This window comes from Vulpes lagopus, chromosome 16 (genome assembly GCF_018345385.1).
Source record: "Vulpes lagopus strain Blue_001 chromosome 16, ASM1834538v1, whole genome shotgun sequence".
NCBI lineage: Eukaryota > Metazoa > Chordata > Mammalia > Carnivora > Canidae > Vulpes > Vulpes lagopus.
Window position 1 is genome coordinate 14,991,961 of NC_054839.1, and position 21,535 is coordinate 15,013,495.

At 36.6% G+C, this 21,535-nt stretch overlaps 1 protein-coding gene across 1 annotated transcript in view; it reads left to right on the top strand.

Annotated features, from left to right (window-relative positions):
- Window positions 1-21,535, top strand: part of UGGT2 (UDP-glucose glycoprotein glucosyltransferase 2) — a 196,012-nt gene that overhangs the window by 52,835 nt on the left and 121,642 nt on the right. The window contains exons 6-10 of the mRNA XM_041731331.1: window positions 2,597-2,693; window positions 5,928-6,000; window positions 8,088-8,188; window positions 12,349-12,448; window positions 14,714-14,774. Of these exons, the coding sequence (XP_041587265.1) occupies window positions 2,597-2,693; window positions 5,928-6,000; window positions 8,088-8,188; window positions 12,349-12,448; window positions 14,714-14,774 (432 nt within the window). The remainder of the gene's footprint in view (window positions 1-2,596; window positions 2,694-5,927; window positions 6,001-8,087; window positions 8,189-12,348; window positions 12,449-14,713; window positions 14,775-21,535) is intronic.

Consider the following 21,535-nt stretch of genomic DNA (forward strand, 5'->3'; position numbering starts at 1 on the left):
ACATCCACATGCAGAAGAATGAAACTGGACCACTCTCTTTCACCATACACAAAGATAAACTCAAAATGGATGAGAGATCTAAATGTGAGACAAGATTCCATCAAAATCCTAGAGGAGAACACAGGCAACACCCTTTTTGAACTTGGCCACAGTAATTTCTTGCAAGATACATCCACAAAGGCAAAAGAAACAAAAGCAAAAATGAACTATTGGGACTTCATCAAGATAAGAAGCTTTTGCACAGCAAAGGATACAGTCAACAAAACTAAAAGACAACCTACAGAATGGGAGAAGATATTTGCAAGTGACATATCAGATAAAGGGCTAGTTTCCAAAATCTATAAAGAACTTATTAAACTCAACACCAAAGAAACAAACAATCCAATCATGAAATGGGCAAAAGACATGAAGAGAAACCTCACAGAGGAAGACATAGACATGGCCAACAAGCACATGAGAAAATGCTCTGCATCACTTGCCATCAGGGAAATACAAATCAAAACTACAATGAGAAAAAAAAAAAAAAAAAAAAAAAACCACAATGAGATACCACCTCACACCAGTGAGAATGGGGAAAATTAACAAGGCAGGAAACAACAAATGTTGGAGAGGATGCGAAGAAAAGGGAACCCTCTTACACTGTTGGTGGGAATGTGAACTGGTGCAGCCACTCTGGAAAACTGTGTGGAGGTTCCTCAAAGAGTTAAAAATAGACCTGCCCTACGACCCAGCAATTGCACTGTTGGGGATTTACCCCAAAGATTCAGATGCAATGAAACGTCGGGACACCTGCACCCCGATGTTTCTATCAGCAATGGCCACAATAGCCAAACTGTGGAAGGAGCCTCGGTGTCCATCGAAAGATGAATGGATAAAGAAGATGTGGTTTATGTATACAATGGACTATTACTCAGCAATTAGAAACGACTAATACCCACCATTTGCTTCAACGTGGATGGAACTGGAGGGTATTATGCTGAGTGAAATAAGTCAATCGGAGAAGGACAAACAGTGTATGTTCTCATTCATTTGGGGAATATGAATAATAGTGAAAGGGAATATAAAGGAAGGGAAAAGAAATGTTGGGAAATATCAGGAAGGGAGACAGAACATAAAGACTCCTAACTCGGGGAAACGAACTAGGGGTGGTGGAAGGGGAGGGCGGGTGTTGGAGGGGAATGGTTGACTGGGCACTGAGGTGGACACTTGACGGGATCAGCACTGGGTGTTTTTCTGTATGTTGGTAAATTGAACACCAATAAAAATTAATTAAAAAAAAATAAAATAAATTGACCTGTTTGAAAGTAAAAACTCTAAAATATTTTCAACTTTTTCAGATGACCATAATTATAAGCAACCCAGTCTCCTCATGCTATTTTTCATTATAGCATGGGCCTGAGAAATTAGCAAATTACATTTTCATGTGGGTGGCAGTGTTAAATATTTCTCTGTATATCTGAAACTAATTTTTATATCATCTTATTTGGAAATAGTACAGCCCAGGAATAGTCACTCTGGACATATTTTTAAGGTTGTGGTGGACGGGGGCGGGGGACAAGTTAGGAAAGAAGAGAGTAAAAAGAGTAATACACTATTGAGGCTCTCCTTCCCTCCAGTCTTTACCTCTTCTCTATCATGTACGATTGCAAAACTGCCCTCTTGCAAACTTGAGTAAGCAGAGGTGCACAGAATGTTCAGGGGAGTTTCCTGGACACTAGGTTAAACTGTTTCCTAAGCCATGAAAGGATGTGCCAAAATATGATGATTGTAGCATAACTGAAAAGAATTTCAGGCTGGAAGCTTGAAAGAACCTTAGACATCCTCTAAAAATATTATGTATATTCATTCAGGTTGCTTACCATTTGAAAAAATGTGGTGAGTTCTCTTCCTTGATGGGGTAATCTTTAGAAGTACATTTTGTATTTGCCCGTTACAGAAAGGGGAAAATTAGATATTAAAATTCTGATCATCAGTACTGGAGACAATTCCATTTTAGGCAATTTTTGCCCTTGTTGCAAGAGTAGATACTGATTTTTGGCATTTGGTATATTTTAATCATTGAGAAACCTGAAGAAAAATTTAATCAGGCTGTTCAAAACTGCAATTTTTTTTTTTTTAATGTCTTTTACCTCTTCTCTTCAGTATCGCTTTTGGTAGCACTAGTTCTACATCTAGATAATTAGCAAGTGAATAGCATTTGCTGGATAGCAAATCTTGTGTAGTTCACTGTGAAAGGAGTACAGTTTTATTGAAACTTGATTGTATTGGAGCCTCTGTTAATTAACTCATAGGAGAAATGGGGAAGTTTCCATAGTATAACAAAAAGGACAGATATTTCTTCTTTGAAAAAGAGTAATTGAAACATTAGAGCCATGACAAGGTTTTTAGAAAGTAAGGACATGGTAATCAACCAAATTCTGGGTCCTTGATATACTAGTTAGAGTATAAATAGCCCCCAAATAATATTTCACAGTGATTAAGAAAAATGATATTAGTAATTTACCCTAATGTCCTAATACACAAATGTGCTGAATTTAAAAGAAGTTATTTAACAAAATATTTTCTCTTTTTTAAAAACTAAATTGTGTTGGAACAGAAACCAGTCTCACAGAAAATGTACTTATCTGGCTACGGTGTGGAGCTAGCAATTAAAAGTACAGAATACAAAGCTTTGGATGATACCCAAGTCAAAAGTAAGTTTACTGTCTGTACTTGAGTAGAATAAAAATTGGCAGGCTTGCGTACTTTTAAGAAAACTTAATGACTATAGTCTTACACATGTTAATTTGAAGCTGGAGATGGAGTAGACCCTGTTTCTCCTTAGTTTATAATTTGACTTTAATCTGAAAGAAATATATTTGATATTGTGCTCTCAAGAACTTCTTTAAATTGGAAAGAGCATCTTGTTTTGCTTTATCTGGTGACTTCCCATTCATTTTCAGCAATTAATAAAAAATAGTAACCTATGCAAGGCAGGCTGAGGCAGTAGATGAGGCTGGTCATAGCTGTAGGGACAGCCAGGAGTGCCCAGCCAGTCCAGCCTGGGGATAGGGGTGAGGTTGGGGGGCTGGCAGTAATGGGGGGTGTCAGTGTGGGTCAGTGTCTCAGAAAGTTATTGGCAACACGCAGTCTTAGGAAGCTTTGTCTCATGTATTTATGATAAAGTTAGGATGCTGCTGCTGCTCTTGAAGTAGGATGGGGAGAGGCCTATGAATTGCTAGTTTAGATAAAGTGGATTGATTAGATCTGTGATCTGCAAACCCCTGTCTGTCTGTGGTTATGCACTAACTGCATGCTTTAGATAAAGGACTGAGGAGACCTGAAGAAACTAGTTTTCAGATTCTTATGAAAATTTTTTATTACCTGGTTCATCCAAATTTTATTTATACATGATTCTTGGTTAAGAGTTACTGTTTTTTTTTTTTTTAGATTTACTTATTTATTTGAGAAAGAGCACGAGTTCAAGGGGAGGGGTAGAGGGAGAGGATCTCAAGCTGACGCCAGGCTGAGCTGAGAGGAGAGCCCCATGTGGGGCTCGAACCCAGGACCTCAAGACCATGACCTGGGCTGAGATAAGGTCAGATGCCCAAAAGACTGAGCCACCCAGGAGGTTAAGAGTTTTTAATTCATTCTTTTATGTGCTCTCCTCTGTGGCTTCTGCTTCAACTTTATTTTTCTATTCAGGATCTGGTCCTAAAGGCTCTGCTCTGATCACAGACCTAGCCCTGGCCACTCCTCCTGAAAGTGCTTCAAATAAAGATCTGTATTACTGTAAAGTCCTGCCAGTTACTGCTTCTCTCTCTATCTCTCTCTGTCTCTCATAAATAGATATATAAAATCTTAAAAAAAAAAAAAAAGCAGGGGGGATCCCTGGGTGGCTCAGCGGTTTAGCGCCTGCCTTTGGTCTGGGCGTGATCCTGGAATCCCAGGATCGAGTCCCACATTGGGCTCCCTGCATGGAGGCTGCTTCTCCCTCTGCCTGTGTCTCTGCCCCCCCCCCATAAATAAATAAAATCTTTTTTTTAAAAAAAAGTCCTGCCAGTTAGAGTTACTGGAATTATATAGTGTGAGTAATAACATTCAGATTTTGTGTATTTCTATATAGCTTATACGCAGCTTTGCAGTGCTGTGTAATGTATCTAATTGTCATAATAGTAACATAAAGCATTTTCTAGCTATACTTGGGCTTGGAATTTTCTTTTAAAAAGTCAGGTGAAAAAAATGTAAAAAGACAAGTGATGACATGTGTGATCTATATTCCACACTAAATTCTCTCTTCACCCGCTAACGTATGTTTGGAATAGATCTTTTCTCCATTCTAGTTGCCACTCTTTTATTCAGTTCTGTTTTTCCCTCCATTTCCGTGCGTCAGGCTTCTAACTGGCCTCTCTGATCTTTGGCCTTCTGTTCCGGAGTCCTCCCCACTACCCAAAGTAGATGAATCAGTATCCCTTACGGTGTTTTTGGGTTGGATGCCTTACGATGAAAATCTGACTTTGTGACACTACTGGTTAAAATCCCTCAGAGGGGATCCCTGGGTGGCGCAGCGATTTGGCGCCTGCCTTTGGCCCAGGGCGCGATCCTGGAGACCCGGGATCGAGTCCCACATCGGGCTCCTGGTGCATGGAGCCTGCTTCTCCCTCTGCCTGTGTCTCTGCCTCTCTCTCTCTCTCTCTCTCTCTCTGTGACTATCATAAGTAAATAAAAATTAAAAAAAATTTTTTTTAAAATCCCTCAGAGGCTCTACATAAGCCCCCTCGTAAATTCCAGGACTGTGGCATTGCAAAGAAAGCTTTTTATACTCCACCCTTTTTCTGCCTTCTCTCTCTCCTCTGCCTCTCATTTGTGCCCTCTGGTTCTTCAGCACTAATGTACCGTACAGAATGATGTTCTGTTCCCTGGATGCCTCCATGTTTGGCTTCATTCTAAGCCTTTATGACCTCTTTAGAGTACTTCTGTCCCTTAGCATCTGCTGTTCCCTCTGCCTGAAACCTTCCTCCTTTTTCCCACTCTTCTCCCATCAAAGGCCTACTAATCTTTTAAAACTCCTATCTGTCCATCAATACTTCTGAGATGGCTGGCTGTCTTGCTGCTCTGTCAAGAGTGATTTTTCCTCTTTTCTATATTCCATGTATTCTGTGCTTTCTTTCATAAAGTTTTATACACTATATTAAAATTGTCTATTTGTCTCTCCACCAAGTGGCATTTGTGTCTTTTGTGTCTCTCTTCTTAATGTGTGTCTGGCAGGAATCAGACATCATAGCAAGCAGCCAATAAATGTTTGCCTGATGAAAGGATAAAAGGGGGAGAAGGAAGACTGGATCAGGGCACCCAGGGCTTTTAGCTATAGTACTGGGGGTGTGAGCCTTCAGAGGAGAGAGGGAAGGGGAGCGTACTGGAGGGTCCCTGGCACACTTGGAGAGTTACCCCAGGCTGTAAGGGCTCATGAGTTCTTGTGGTCCCAAGTACCTTTTACCACCCTGTATGTTGTTATTTGTTGAGTAGAGGAGAGGTGAGAAGGAAGGGAAATGACAGTAACATGTTATGTTCTTTTTAGTGTCTTTCTAAAGATTTCCTGTCTTTAAAGGCATTGGAAACATGCAAGCATGCCTATATTTGTTAGGGCTTGGAGTGCTTGCTTGGATTGAGAGCTAAAGAATTTGTTGCAGCCACCTTGGTTTATCATTCTGGTTATAAAATAGAATTTGACTGTGAAATAATCTATAAAGCATTGGTTAAATATTTAATGACCCAGGCCTGTTTAAAAAGAGAGCACGCTCAGAAATACAAGTGTGTGCATGTACGTGTAGCGGTGGGCTGGTCCATGAAAGTAAAACAAGGTAAAACAAAGAATTTATAGCATTCTAATTTTTGACAACCTAGTTCTTTCCCAGTCTGAAAATATTTTGTTTTTGTTTCTGAAACAGCAGTGACCAATGCTACTATAAGGGATGAGATTGAGATAAATGAAGTTCAAGGATTTCTCTTCCAGAAACTAAAGTGAGTCTGAATTGAAATGAAGTGGCATTGCGGTGCTCTTAAGTTTGTTTTTAAAGGAACTCAGTATGCTGTGCTGGTGTCTGTTTTATGTTCTTATAATGTACCTGTAATTGGTTTTATTTATTACAGAAATAATACATGGTTAATGCAAAACACAATAGTAAAATAATCATAATTTTCACAGTATGATGAGTTTGATTAGAAAAATAGGAATTGGAAATAAAGTTATCTTTGTCAAAAAACAAAAAATGATAGAATCTTTTACTGGCCTACTGGGTTAGGAAAATTATGGTTAGTATTGGATCATTAGCATGAAATAAGATTTTTGTGCCTCAAAAGAAAAAATATTTTCTTAAATTTCTGTATGCAGACTGTCATATTAAAAACCTTTTAACATCTGGTCTTAATTTCATATACATGTATAAGTAAATGTTCAGAAATTAAAGTTGTATCCACCCCCTTTTTTTCCTTGCATCACTGATTGAAGACCAAGAATAGGATGGTTGGTGAGTGCTCTCTGAATATTCACGTATGGGGATTGTTGTCATTTTATGTGCTTTCCCTTATTTACAAGAAGGACATTTTGTGGTTTCATTACAAAGGCAAAATTAGTTAAAGGTAAAGGATAGTTTTTATTAATAGCTTTAATTTTTGCTTGATATTCTAAGTATTATAAAGGACACTAAGGTCAGTTCTCTGGTGCAGAGATACTGTTACAGAGCAAGAGAACATTTTTGGAAACTGTGCTAATTTAATTGATACAGATGACAGAGTTCTATTTCTAAAGTAAATTGACCCAGTGGCATACTAGTGGCCTTAGGAATGTAATGTATAAAACAGATTCGTTCCAAGTAAGGTATTTATTTAGTAGATAACAATACATTTTTATTCCATTGTCAGCTGTCTCAAAATCTTGGAATCCACAGTTTTCTTTAATTATTTTTTAAACATACCTTTTTATTGGAATAAATTGTACATCCTACAGAAAGCCTTTGGAGCCCTGGGATATTAGTTTTTTAAAAGAGGAAGTACTCAGAATTAGTTCTTACACAATGACTCAACTGATTTAGACAAAACCCTTTGCTTTGAGATATTATATGAATAATGTATTTTTATCTAGTTACATAAATAATTTTAGCAGTGAAAATTACTAGGATTATAGTTAAATATAAAAACCAACGTATAGCTCTTAAAAACTTTATATGTTCTGTAATTTAAAATATTGAGAAAGGAGGAGTTAATTGAATTCAGTTGTAGTCAGTCTTGATTCATTTTTAAAATGTGGTTCCATGTAATAAAATTGTGTATCAGCACTGTGTTTACTGTTAATTATAAGATTAATGCATTTCCATGTATATGGTTTTGTATATTTTTTATTTAGCATTTTAAAATCGTTTCTCTTTACTGTTGAAAATAATGTGCTTTGTAAGTTGTGTTGGTGGTAAAGTTTTTTTAAGAGAATTCTTTTTAAATCTGAAATGGCACATATCTTGATTTCATGAGAGTTAGAAGAAAGAAGCTACAGTTGAGATTCTGTATGTAGTAAAATGTCATTCCTGCTACATGATTATATTGCAGTCTCAAAAAAGATACCAGGATGTGTTTAACATTAGGCAAAATGATCCTATTGAAGATTTTTATAAGTTTCAAAGATGGAACTTTTCAGAAGTAAATTCTAAGATTGTATAGGAAGCATCGATGTTTTCCTTATAAAATAGTTTTATTTTAAATTATAAAAGCAATACTTGTAATTTATCAAATGCTAAAAGGTATAGAACATAATAAAAGCTAATAATTCTGCCCTAACCCTTGGATCCCTTCTAGTTAATGTTAACATGTTAACAATCAAGGGTATATCCCTCTAGATTTGGTTTTATTTTGTTTTATATATTGAAAAAAGTATAAAATTAAAGAAAAAAGTGCATATACACATCTCATTTTTTTAAGTTCTGTGGACATAGCTGCATCATGCTGTATTATCCTGGTGAACAGTTAGTTTATATCTAATTATTTGAAAGAGTTAATTTCAAAATTATACTGCTTGTAGTAGGTGACAATAATTAACATAACTTAATATTCTAATACAGAGAAAGATATTCAGATCTTAGAGATAATCTGACAGCATTCCAAAAATACCTGATTGAGAGTAACAAAGAAATGACGCCTTTGAAAGTCTGGGAACTACAAGGTATACTATTTTGATCTACTTTCATGTAGCATTTTGGTAACCTATCTCTGTTCTGTTAAATAAGCTTTATATGGGATCCCTGGGTGGCGCGGTGGTTTAGCGCCTGCCTTTGGCCCAGGGCGCGATCCTGGAGACCCGGGATCGAATCCCACGTCGGGCTCCTGGTGCATGGAGCCTGCTTCTCCCTCTGCCTCTCTCTCTCTCTCACTGTGTGCCTATCATAAATAAATAAAATAAAAGTTTTAAATAAGCTTTGTATAACATGATATAAGTTATTTCATAAATAATAATTACTGATGTTTTTGTGGAAATTGATACTTAACTAAAAAGCATCAAGCAAATCATACTTTTATGTTTAAAAGAGTTAAAAATCACATAAAGTGTAGTTGTTTAATATTATCTAATCATTTTTAAAATGTTCACTGATTTGTCTTATAGGTTCATTTCAAGTATAAAATCACATCTCAAGGAGTGTCTAACATTGATTAAAAATCCTGACTAGTCAGTCAGGAAGTCAGAACTAAATGTTACTAGTTTTCTTCTGTTTAAAATTTTGATCTTGATAGACCATTGCATATTTCACTGTTAGCTTAGAACAGCCTTTGTGCTAACCTCCAGTAAGCAGATATTTTGTGATCAAAATTTAGTTTGAACTGTAAGACCTTTTCAATTTGTAATTTCCTTTTTTATTACTTGTAATTTTAGTTGGTTTGAGGGGACATCATTTTCCTGCGTAACCCATAACTCCTGTCACATCTCTCATCAACTTTTTATTAACAGCCTATTGGGATAATTGGCATACAGCTCACCCCTTTAAAATGTATGATTCAATGGGTTTTAGTATATTTTATGAACTTTTTAATTGCCAGCAGAGTCAGTTTTAGAGTATTTTCATTACCCTGAAAAGAAAACATACCCATTAACAGTCACTCCCCGCTTCTTCCCAATTTCTCCAACTGTTGTAGGCAAGCACTATTCTACTTTCTTCTTCAGAATGTTATCTGAGGAACCCATAATTTAGAAAATACAATTGTAGACGATAATTGTAGGTGATAGGGCACTTGAAAGGCTGATCAACAGAAGATGTGCACAATCAGCTTAGTTTTAATCATCCAGCTGATGACTGTGTAAGGTAGATTTGAATGGACTAGAAACAGGAACTCTGGTTAGGACATTGCTGGAATAATGTGGTGCGAGATTGCATTGTGACTGTGGTAGACAGCCTAGAAAGGAAGGCTGGAGATGGGAGGAGGCAAAGATGGCTTGAAGGCTTCCATCTTTGAGCCTTAATAGAATATAAAACATGTTAGTGTGCTTTGGGGTTGAAGATGGAGTTCAAGAAGAATGAGACTGATGTTAAAAGGACCGCTTAAGGTGACTGTGACATCCTTAAATGACAAGGTCCACTAGCACTAGTGGGGTGAACATAAAGTCTGTAGGCTAAAAGGAGAGGATTGAAAAAGCTGAACATCTTAGCATAAAGGCTTAAAAAGGAAGAGGAGCTAACCGGTAGTGTAGAGTGACCAATCAGTACATGATTGGTGCGGCAGTTCACCCAGGGGTGGAAAGTAGAGCCAGTGAAGATGATGTGGGGAATGATGAGAAATAGAGAGCACCTTATATAGAAGCCAAAGTAGATTTCCAAGACAGAGAAAGTAAGCAGTACCTTTTTATTGATTTCCATTTATCGAGTATTCATTAATATTTAGTGAAGTATTTGTGTATCAGGTAATTTTTTTTGGTGAGAACATTTAACTTCTACTCTCTTAGCAAATTTCAATTATGTAGTACAGTGTTATCAACTCTAGTCACCACGGTATATGTTAGATTCCCAAACCCTCAGGATACCTAGGTGGCTCAGTGGTTGAGCATCTGTCTTCGGCTCAAGGCATGATCCTGGGGTCCTGGGATCGAGGCCTGCATCGGGCTCCCTATAGGGAGCCTGCTTCTCCCTCTGCCTGTCTCTTCCTCTGTCTCTCATATGAATAAATAAATCTTTTTTAAAAAATAGATTCTCAGGCCCTCTTCATCTTATAGCGAAAAATGTATACCCTTTTACCAACCTCTTCCTCTTTCCTCCATCCAGCCCCAGGCAGCAACTTTTCTACTCTATATGAGTTTGAATTTTTTTTTTTAGATTTTTCATATAAGCAATACTGTGTAGTATTTGCCTTTCTCTGTCCTCACTTAGCATAATGTCCTTCAGGTTCACCATGTTGTTACAAATGGCAGAACTTTCATTCTTTTTAATGCTGAATAATATTCCATTGTATGTATATACCACATTTTCTCTCTGCATTCACTCAGCCACAGACATTTAGATTGTTTCCACCTTGGCTATCATGAGCAATGCTGCAATGAATGTGGGAGTGTCTCTTTGAAAGCCTGATTTCATTTCCTTTGGATATATACCCACAAGTGGGATTGCTGGATCATATGAGGGTTTTAGTTTTAATTTCTTGAGGAATCACTGTAATGTTTTCTGTAGTTGCTACACCAGTTTATATGAGTTCCTTGCATATTGTGGTTATTAACCCCTTATCAGATATATGATTTGCAAATATTTTCTCCCATTCTATAGCTTTTTCATTTTGTTGATGATTTCCTTGGTGTCCAGAAGCTTTGTAGTATGATATAGTCCCACTAGTTCATTTTCCTGCCTTTGGTTTTGGTGTCAAATCCAAAAAATCATTGCTAAGACTAATGTCAAGGAGCCTACCCTTATAATTTCTTTCCGAATTAGTGGATTCAGGTCTTAAATTAGAATCTAACCCATTTTGAGTTGATTTTTGTGTATTGTGTAAGTAAGATAGTGGTCTGTTTTCATTCTTTTGCATGTGAATGCCCAGTTTTTCCTGACACCGTTTATTGACTAGAAAGTGAGTATATTATCTTTGCAGGAAGTGATCCTCTTGTGAATAGATCTTAGTAAGATTAGCCTTGAAAAATGGCTATTGTGTTTAGCAATTAGGAGATATTAATGAGTACTGATGCTGGAGCTGGAAACATGCTAGAGTAGATTGAGGAAATGCTATTTAAAGTTACTCAGCTAGAACATGATACAGAGCTGGAACTGAACCTTGATCATTAGGCTCTCTATCCCATGGGAAGCTGTGCTAAGAACATCTCTTCCTAAGCTTTGACTCCAACCCAGTTTACCACACTGAAAACGTGGAAACAAAACTAGCCATGTTATGCTAAACTGGTTATTTTACTAGTATGTGGTGAGCTGGGATTCTACCCATGGTGAAATATTAAAGAGAAACAGTATGTTTCACTATTTGGTAATGAACATAGTTCAGGTTTAAAATCTTGTCAGGGGGATCCCTGGGTGGCTCAGCGGTTTGGCGCCTGCCTTTGGCCCAGGGCACGATCCTGGAGTCCCGGGATCGAGTCCCACGTCAGGCTCCCGGCATGGAGCCTACTTCTCCCTCCTCCTGTGTCTCTGTCTCTCTCTCTCTATGTCTATCATAAATAAATAAATAAACTCTATGTCTATCATAAATAAATAAATCTTTAAAAAATATTAAAAAATAAATAAAATCTTGTCAGACTCTTGACAAGGTAAACGAGACTAAGTAAGATTACTTACTTACAGCATCCAACATACTGGAAACTGACTACATAAGCCAGTTTTCTTTCCAAAGAACTGTAGTATCGGGCAAATACTAAGTCTAAGATTTTATTTTTATTATAGCATAAAGGTAAAACATGTTGAAAGAGAAAGTGAATGTTGATATATACTGAGTTGAACACATTGGATCTTAAAGTTCTTTCCAGAACAGGCTCTTCAAAGCTCTTTTTTCCTTTTGTTATTCTTATCAAACTTTTTGTTGCATGTTTTATTCAACCTTAGAAAAAAATAGCTTTGCATCAGCATTTCTTTTCCTGTATCTCTTTTTGAAGCTATATTGTAATATGTGGAAAACAATACATATTAAATGATAATTAGTCCTTCATAAAAGTGTAAAACTTAACCTTATTTGGACATAAGTGATAGCCTTCCATTTAAAACTTTTGAAGAATATTAAGTATAAGAGTGTTAACATGTCTTATTTATAAATGCATGGTAAAAAATGTTGACTAAATTATTTAAATTACATGGAAAACCTATAAAGATCTGACATTATGCTACATTCCTTAATTATTTTTTTTCCCAGATCTTAGTTTTCAGGCAGCTTCCCAAATAATGTCCACTCCAGTTTATGATGCCATAAAATTAATGAAAGACATTTCACAGAACTTCCCCGTAAAAGCCAGGTATGTTAAAGTTCGTTGCTTTGAGTATAACCAGAACTCTTTCCATTAAATAAATTTTATGAAAATAGCTGATTTCATTTTAACATAGTGATATCAATTAATTCTGCTATATGATAGAGTGTTAATTAAATCAGGGTATTTTTTCATCTGTATGTTGGTTTTTTTGTTTTTTATCAGTGGAAAATCCTGGCTTGTGCATATGTATGTATACTGCAAGATAGAACTCTTACATTAGAGTCAAATAGAAAGAAAAAATAATTTATTAAAATTATTTAAATATAAACAGTGATATGGAAATCCAGGATAAAACTTGTTTAAGTAATGAATAATGACGGAATATTTTTCTCTTTTCTAGGTAAGGGTGATGAAAAGTATTATTCTAAATAGATTTATGCCCAGAGTATGACTAGCTCATGTTCTTCTTATCCTTTCAGATTCTAAATAGGTAGTAATGTCTTGTTTATGGAATATTTTGTGGAATGCTTTTTTGCCAGTAGGATACCTAATCAAATTGCTTCCAGAAGTACTGATTTTATATTAAACCTATCTTGTAGTGCAATAGATAATACATCTGCATGTCTAAAAGTAATCATAGTTTTACAAAATAACAAAAGTCTTACACATTTGTAGTCTGGTTAGGAATGACAGGATATAAAATTATAAGCAACCAGTGAATAAAAAATAAGTTAGCTTATATCGAAGATTCAGAGCATGTGACAGTGCATCAGTGTTATTCTGAAGGGAGTTGGAGAGCATCTCTACACTGGACACATCATAGCCTGTGGGTGATTGTTAGGCCTCTCCTTGTCTCATACACTATTTTGTACATTTATCCACAGTACTCATTACTGAATTTTAAATCTAGATATTCTTTCCTTTGTAAGATAAATAGTACATAGTTGGCCACAAGATCACAAGAACCTTTCCATGGGACCCTGAAAATAGGTTTATCAACTTATTTACAGATTAAGAATTAATATATTGATGTGACTCTTTGTGTTAAACAGCCAAGAATTTGAGAAGTCAGTATTTATATACTAAAATAGAAATATGCACGTATATATAAATATTTATATACACTGCTGTTTCTGAAATTATTTGATCAAATACAAATAAAATAACTCTAGTGTTAGGAAGACCTTTTATTCACTCTTTTGACAGTAAGTCAGTTGTAATTCAGGGATCTGTTGCTAAACTCTGCTCTAAGTTTGTGGTTGGTCATTAAAAATATTGCAAACTGTGCTGACACTGCTAAGTTGGCTAACTTATAAGCTTGAGCATATTGATAAAGCCACCTGATAGACAATCAGTAAATGATAAAATATTTGCCAAATGAATGAAAAATTTGTATTATCAAAGTATCCATTGTAATTTCTCCCAAATGCCCAAATTTTAGGAGATATCACATACTTATGAGTTGTTTTAAGATACACCTTTCTGCTCACGTTTTACTTTAAAACAGAACTTTGCATTAACAGTCTTTTAATTTTTCAATCATTTTGTTTGCATAAAATTAACAAATGTGTAACTAATTTTGCTAGGAGTTATCAAGTCAAATAAATGTAGTTAATAGACTTGTTAAAAACATCTCTGTTTTTAAATTATAGGGGAGTTATAAGTTCTTCAAGAGTGAGTATATGAAGTCAGTATTAGAGCCATTTAGACCTTGCATACTTTGGTAGAGGTCCCAGGTTAACCAAAATCTTTGTGTACAAGAATTCTGAAAATTGCCCATTTGCATTGACATATATCATGATACTGGTAATTTCGTACAAACTTTGTCTATATGGGCCAAATAGCACAAAATAGCATTTCAATCAAGTATATTTGAAAAGTAAGTGTCTAGTAATAAGTTTTGATAGTACTTATTACTGCATGCATACAGTTAGTGTAGATGAGCTTTTTTTAAAATTAAGTTTTTATTTTAATTCCAGCATAATTAACATACAGTGTTGTATTAGTTTCAGATGTACAATATAGTGATTCAGCAATTCTGTATATCACCCAGAGTGTACATGAATTCTTGACAGTCTGTAATCCATCTAAATTGAACACCCTTGTCAAATGAAAGCCATTGTACCAGTTGTCAAATCGGCCATATGGAAATGTATACTTTTTGGTCATGAAGCATTTCAAGTTTTTAGATTCTTATCCAGACTATTATATTTCACTGAATTAAAGATTAGTCCTAAACATTAGGAAAAATTAAAAAAAATTAAAAAAAACATTAGGAAAAATTAATTATATCAGTATTTATTTTCCCAGATCTCTGACCAGAATTGCTGTAAATCAACTTATGAGGGAGGAAATACAGGAAAATCAAAAGGTTTGTTTGAATTTTTTCTTAATTACTACACTATCGCTATTTTAGACTTTAGATCTTCATTTTTCATACGAAAACAAAAATGATAATTTGTGCTTTCTTTGGTTATTAAAATAGTTTGGGTTTTTCCATTTTTAGATTGTCTACTTTATATAGCCTACAATCTGTGATTCTAGCCAATCTTTCCTAACATATGTTTTGTTTAATTTCTTCATTCACCCTGTACTCCAGACCTTCTGCCCACATAGTATGGTTTACTTTATAAGATAAAGAATAGGGCAGCCCGGGTGGCTCAGCCGTTTAGCATTGCCTTCAGCCCAGGGCGTGATCTTGGGAGACCCGGGATCGAGTCCCATGTCAGGCTCCCTGCATGGAGCCTGCTTCTCCCTCTGCCTATGTCTCTGCGCTACTCTCTCTCTCTCTCTCTCTCTCTCTCTCTCTCTCTTTCTCATGAATAAATAAAACCTTTAAGTAAAAAAAAAAAAAAAGAATAAAGCTATGAGTTAACAGTTATAACTATGTTTCTCATATTTGGTTTTGCTTTAAAAGCTTATGAGGCTTGGGTCAGGTTTGGACCACTGGAACATTGTTAGAATCCTACGGCATATAGGTCACAGTTGATCAGTAATTTGGTAAGATTCTGCCAATTGGTCTATTAAATTACCTTAAGAATCCAAATGAGGGGGGATCCCTGGGTGGCTCAGCGGTTTAGCACCTGCCTTTGGCCCAGGGCATGATTCTGGAGTTCCGGGATCAAGTCCCACATCGGGCTCCCTGCATGGAGCCTGCTTCTCCCTCTGCCTGTGTCTCTGCCTCCTCTCTCTCTCTCTGTCTCTCTGTCTCTCATGAATAAATAAATACAATCTTTACAAAAAAAAAAAAAAAAAAAGAATCCAAATGATCCTAGCTGTCTATGTTAGTATTTGTGAAGTGCTTAGAACACTGCCCAACTTAATGACATAGGACTGCCTTGGCTTTAAGAATTATAACCAGATGCACAGGGCCCTGAACAGTAGGATTTTGTTTTTCTCCCATAAAAAAGTCTCAAAGTAGGTGGTTACAGACATGATTTTCTTCTTCTATGGCTACGGAATGGCTGCCACAGCTCTAGACTTCTTATTTGTGTTCAAAGCAGAAAGGGGCAGGAAGATGGTATTAGCCACATTCATCCTCTCTAAAGCCTTCCAGGAATACTTGAGCAGACTACTTCATCTTACTGACCAGAATTTTGTCATGCGGCTATCTCTTGCTTCAAGAGCAGCCAGAAAAGTCATGTTCTTTTCTAGTAATTGAGGCAAGCAAAGGAGAAGTGGGTTACCTTAGCCAGCCAACAGCACCTGTCCCACAAGACAGAGAGAGAGCTCTCAATAGACGTCAGCTCTTCTGATGATGACCAGCAACTCCAACAGTAATAGTGAAGTAGATGCCTTGTTCACGCCTAGAACCTGGGTGTTGGGAGCCATCATTTAGCTTCCGTGTGAAGGATATTTTTTGCCTCACTGACAACCTAACAAATTATTTTTATCCTCCAAAACTAGCTGTAGTATTACTCTTCCCTGTAATTTTCCTAGTGGGTCTTACCATTCTTGGAACAAAGTGGATTGTTTTTAAATGAAAGTTCCTGTATTCACAGTGAATTTTGTTTGAATAATGCACCTGCAGTAGGAAAAGAAGAAAGGATAGCGAAGAAAAGGGAGGAAAAATGAAGCAAGCTAGAATATCAGTGGCTTCACCCAGTCTGGTATATTTTTGTGCTCATTTAGCTGTCCAAAGTGGGTGCTGTGGCCATCAGAGCTTTTCTCCAAGTAGTGATTTTGGGTTGAAAGGCTGGAGGACCTTATGATGTTAAAAAAGAATACAATGGGGATGAAAGAGAGGTCATTGGAAGATCTGAAGGCCCAGATCTCTGCATTGGAAAATTTCATAGGCAGACAAGTGCAATGGCCTGACCATAGGGTGATGACCAAAGCTGGCTACTGAAGCAGTATGGAAGTGAAAGGTGATAGAATTGAGGAAATCAGTAAACTCTGAATCTGGAGGCTTGAATAAATATGGTGCCGGGTATGGCACATTTTCCCTCAGAAGCGTTTGTTGAAAAAAAAAAAAAGCATTTGTTGAATTGAAAACTGTTGAATTTTAAAATGTTATCTGTAATACATTCAGTGTTTAGCAACAGATAGTTTTTTAAATGTTATGTGTATATTATGACAGTTATTAATATCCTAATTTATAAAATGAAATCCTGTGATTTCTGTTGGGCCACAGAGTTGGTAGAGAACCAGAATTTTTGCTCTGATACATAGTTCCTTCCTGATAAATTTCATAAGCACTCTGAGTTTGTTCAAGGGCCAGGCATCTTGCCAGGTGATTAGGAAACAAAGATATTCAAGGAAATTAAGAAATCTGATCTTGTTTCATTTCTTCTCAAAATTCTTGACTGCTATTTTCAGAAGAATAACATGAAATTTAGAGAAATGCATTTAATAAAACCAGGTAGGATAGGAAGAATCTAGTGTAGACTGTCAGGTCTTCTATGAAAACCAACAGAAAACCTGTTGACCAAGCAAAGCTGATTTTAATAACTTACTGCAGTAAGGGAGAACACCACTTTGGTAGAATCTTACTCTCAAAAGAAGGATGCTATAGTAGATTACTTAGAGGTTCTATGGCTTCTGTTCAAGTGGTTTGAGTTGGGTCTTTCAAGAAAGGGGGAATTATTTGGGATTGGGTGGAATTTGTAACCCAGTAGTTTAGGATTGGTCAACACAAAAGTGATGGTTTTGATGAGCAAACTTATAAGCAAGCTCTTTGCCAAGATTAGGTAACTATTCAGATTTGCAAACCAGACTGTTTTGCAGATCTATTCTAGATCTGCCTGGAACAGTTTGTTTGCAAGAATTTCCTGAAGCAAATGGTTATTTATTCATTTATAGCTTTATCTTCCTGGGCAAGAATTTCCTGTAATAGTTAAGTGACATTGGCTCAGGTTATCTCCCTTCTGAGTCCCAGTAATTGAGCTGTAATGACATAGGTGGGCTCATTTCCTTCTAGGAAGGCAAGAGATAACTCAAGAAATAGACAGTAGCTAGCTGGAAAAGTGGGAGACACAGTTTCTCTATAATATTTTATGGCCAAAAGGTATGATATTGCTCATAGATAGAAAGTCATAGGGAAGGACTGTTTAAAAATTTAAGATCATTGATTGATACATTTGCAGAGGTAAAACATGAAATATTGAGATGGATTATGTTCTTGTTCACAAATATTCACTTCCTTCTGATGCTGATTGTTGCCCTGTCACTTGCTTTAGCTAATATTAAATGAACAGATGCACACATCCATGCAAGCAGAAGCTTTGTGGCTCATTTGCTTTTTTACTTCTGCTCTCTGTCACGAGGCATGTCCCTCATAGAGGCTGCTCTCCTGGTCTGTTGCCTGAAATGAAAAAAGCCCTGGATTAGAACCAAAGATGACTTGAAGGTATGGATATCTGATATGAGCAAGAAGCAAATGTTTCCTCTAGTAAGCCACTGAGATTTGGGAATTCTTTATATCAAAAATTGGTCACAGTAATATCATCAATTATATTAAATTCCACATGTTACTTTCCCATTTGCTAAATTGTATTTTATCTTATGCTCTTAAAACTATAAAACAATGTTTCTATGTTTGAAAGAAATTCAGAATAATTTCTGTTGCTCTATGAAACTATGATTATAGGGCTGTTAGTAGAACTGAAGGAATAAAATAGCTATAGAAATAAGATAGAGGGATCCCTGGGTGGCGCAGCGGTTTGGCGCCTGCCTTTGGCCCAGGGCGCGATCTTGGAGACCCGGGATCGAATCCCACATCAGGCCCCCGGTGCATGGAGCCTGCTTCTCCCTCTGCCTATGTCTGCCTCTCTCTCTCTCTCTCTCTCTCTTTCTCTCTCCTCCTCCCCCCCTCTCTGTGTCTCTCATGAATAAATAAAATCTTTAAAAAAAAAAAAATAAGAAAGAACAGGCAGAAGTTCTGGATTTAGTTCCTGGTACTCACTTTGAGAAAATCATCATCTTCAAACTACTTCTGTAAAATGTACTTATATGATTCAGATTATAATAATCTGTGAGCATATTTTGTAAATATTTACAACTGCAAGATGACAGAACCTAGTGGTAATGTGGTCAAATTGACAAGTTTAAGGTTATAATAATTATTATTATGTAATAGTTACAGAAATTACAAAAATATTATATAATTATTACAGAAAGAGTTATCCTAATATTACATTTAAAAAGATCTGTTATTTACATTACCCAGGATTAACATTATCTGCAATCTTAGTATTTGCTGTGTATCCTCATTTTTTTAGGAATTATTTGGGTCTTTTGAATTTTAATATCTTTATTATTGGTGGAATTCAGCATTTTATTATCAACTTAGCTAGGGAGGTTGGCTTTGGCTAATTTTATTTAGTTCTATCATATTTTGAATTAAAGCTGGCCTAAGCTGACATTTTGTTCTTAAGAATATAGTGAGTGGGGGGATCCCTGGGTGGTGCAGCGGTTTGGCGCCTGCCTTTGGCCCAGGCCGTGATCCTGGAGACCCGGGATCGAGTCCCACGTCGGGCTCCCGGTGCATGGAGCCTGCTTCTCCCTCTGCCTGTGACTCTGCCTCTCTCTCTCTCTGTGACTATCATAAATAAATTAAAAAAAAAAAAAAGAATATAGTGAGTGGTTCCAATAGGAAGATGGCTGCAGCCCAATTCAAAATAGTCCCATTTATTCTCCTAAAAATCATACATAGAAACAAGAAGAATGAAACAACATTTTCAGCAAAACTAGCAGAAGGGAAAAACCTTAAACTCTAAATTTTGTGTGTGGTCAAATATGTCCAGCTCCAATAGAACGGAAGCATAAAGCTACAATCCTGTGGCAGAGGAAAAGTGGAATGTGGCAGGCATCCCAGAATTACAGCCCCAGAAATCATCAGCAAGTACTCACCCTTAAGAGGAGAGGACTCCACTCAGTTGGAACACAACATGGGCTGGTGAAACTAAAATAGGAGAGGGCATGTCTGCTGGGGGAGGTGGAAGAGAGGAGTCATGCAAATGCATGGAAGTGACAGATATAAGAAAACCAAGAAAGAAAGAAAGGAGAGAGAGAGAGAAAGAGAAAGAAAGAAAGAAGAAAGAAAGAAAGAAAGAAAGAAAGGAGAAGAAAGAAAAAGGAAGGAAGGAAGAAGAGAAGGAAGGAAGGGAAGGAAGGAAGAGAAGGAAGGAAGGAAAGAAAAAAAGAAAAGAAAAAGAAAACCTAGCTAGTTAGAGGGGGACAGCTCATCCAGGAGATAACTGTAGCATCCTTTGGTGGCAAAGAGAAGAGAAGTGCCCGGTCATAAGAGCCTTTGAGCCAGGTTAATATTTGAGAATCTAAAGAAGACTGCCTCCATTGGGTGACCCAGCTTAAACTGTTGATCGCTATAAGGAAACTTCATGCCAGGAAACCTGGAAGGCTAGTTTTGCCTCTTTTACTCCAAAACAATCTCCCCTGCTAATGTCTGGTGCAAGAAAATATATGTGATTCAGATAATGCTTAATCAGAAAGGTAGAACTACATTCATCTAAAGAACTCACTATAAAGATGGAGAGGAGGAGCAGAACTATAGATGAAGAAACTTCACTAAGCAGAGAAAGATTGCAACACAACATTAAGCTAATCAAGCTTGAAAAGCTAAGGAAGCAACACATGATGCAGAAATTCAGTGACTCATTGTGAAGATCGGCCGGGAAGAGGGGGTGATGACCAGATGCCAGAGGATGTGAAGTCAGTACTGGAAGGATTTTATGAAGATATTCAAAGTAGCCATTTCAGAAATAAAAATCAAAATTACAAATGGCACAAGGCAGAATTGACCTTATAGAAAACACAGTAGAAGACATAGTGGATAGAATTAAGAAATGCAAAGAAATTAAAACAAAAATAGAAAGGATTCAAGAAAAATGGTAAGTAAAAGGCAGGTAAAGGAAATGCAACATTCCTGTAGTGGAATCTCTGAAATGGACAGAGCAAATGTTTAAAATTTTAATTAGACAACTTTCTGAGATAAAAGACTTGAACCTACATTATTGAAAGGGTACACTATAACTGGGAAAATTGATCAAGAGTCATCAAAACAAAGGCTATATAGGAAAAAAATTATTTGTCATTTAGCAATGAGGATTATAGGGGAAGAGAACCAGATTGGCATCAGATTTTCTAAAACAATATTCAACACCAGGAGACAATAAAATTCTACCTAGGAGGAATACTCATGGAAAGAAAAGCTGTCCTTCAGCTTTACTTTCAGATGGATAGGCATATGCAGGCCACAAAAATGTGGAACAATAAGAATTCAGGGAAAGAGCACTTTCTGAGGAATTTCTTCTGACCAAATACTAATTGAAGATACTTCAGCAGAATAACTGCCTGGTGACCATTGAATGAGTTTATTGTACAGAAATGTGGGTGAGGGAAAGAGTTATTATGTGGTATGTAAATAGCACCTGCTCTGACATTATACAATATTGCAACTAATACAGGTAGTGAGGGAGGTAGAAAATAGAATAAACTTGCTGATTACTTTCACTGAGGTACTTGGGAATCAGCAGATTGGATTAAAGCTGAAAAATCCAGCGGTGGAAGCCTAAACATACTTAAAAGTACATAGTTAATTAGTAGAGTAGAGAAAGGTTGGGCTATGCAAAAGGAGAGGCAACAGGAAGAAGTCAGAAACTAATTTTATTATTT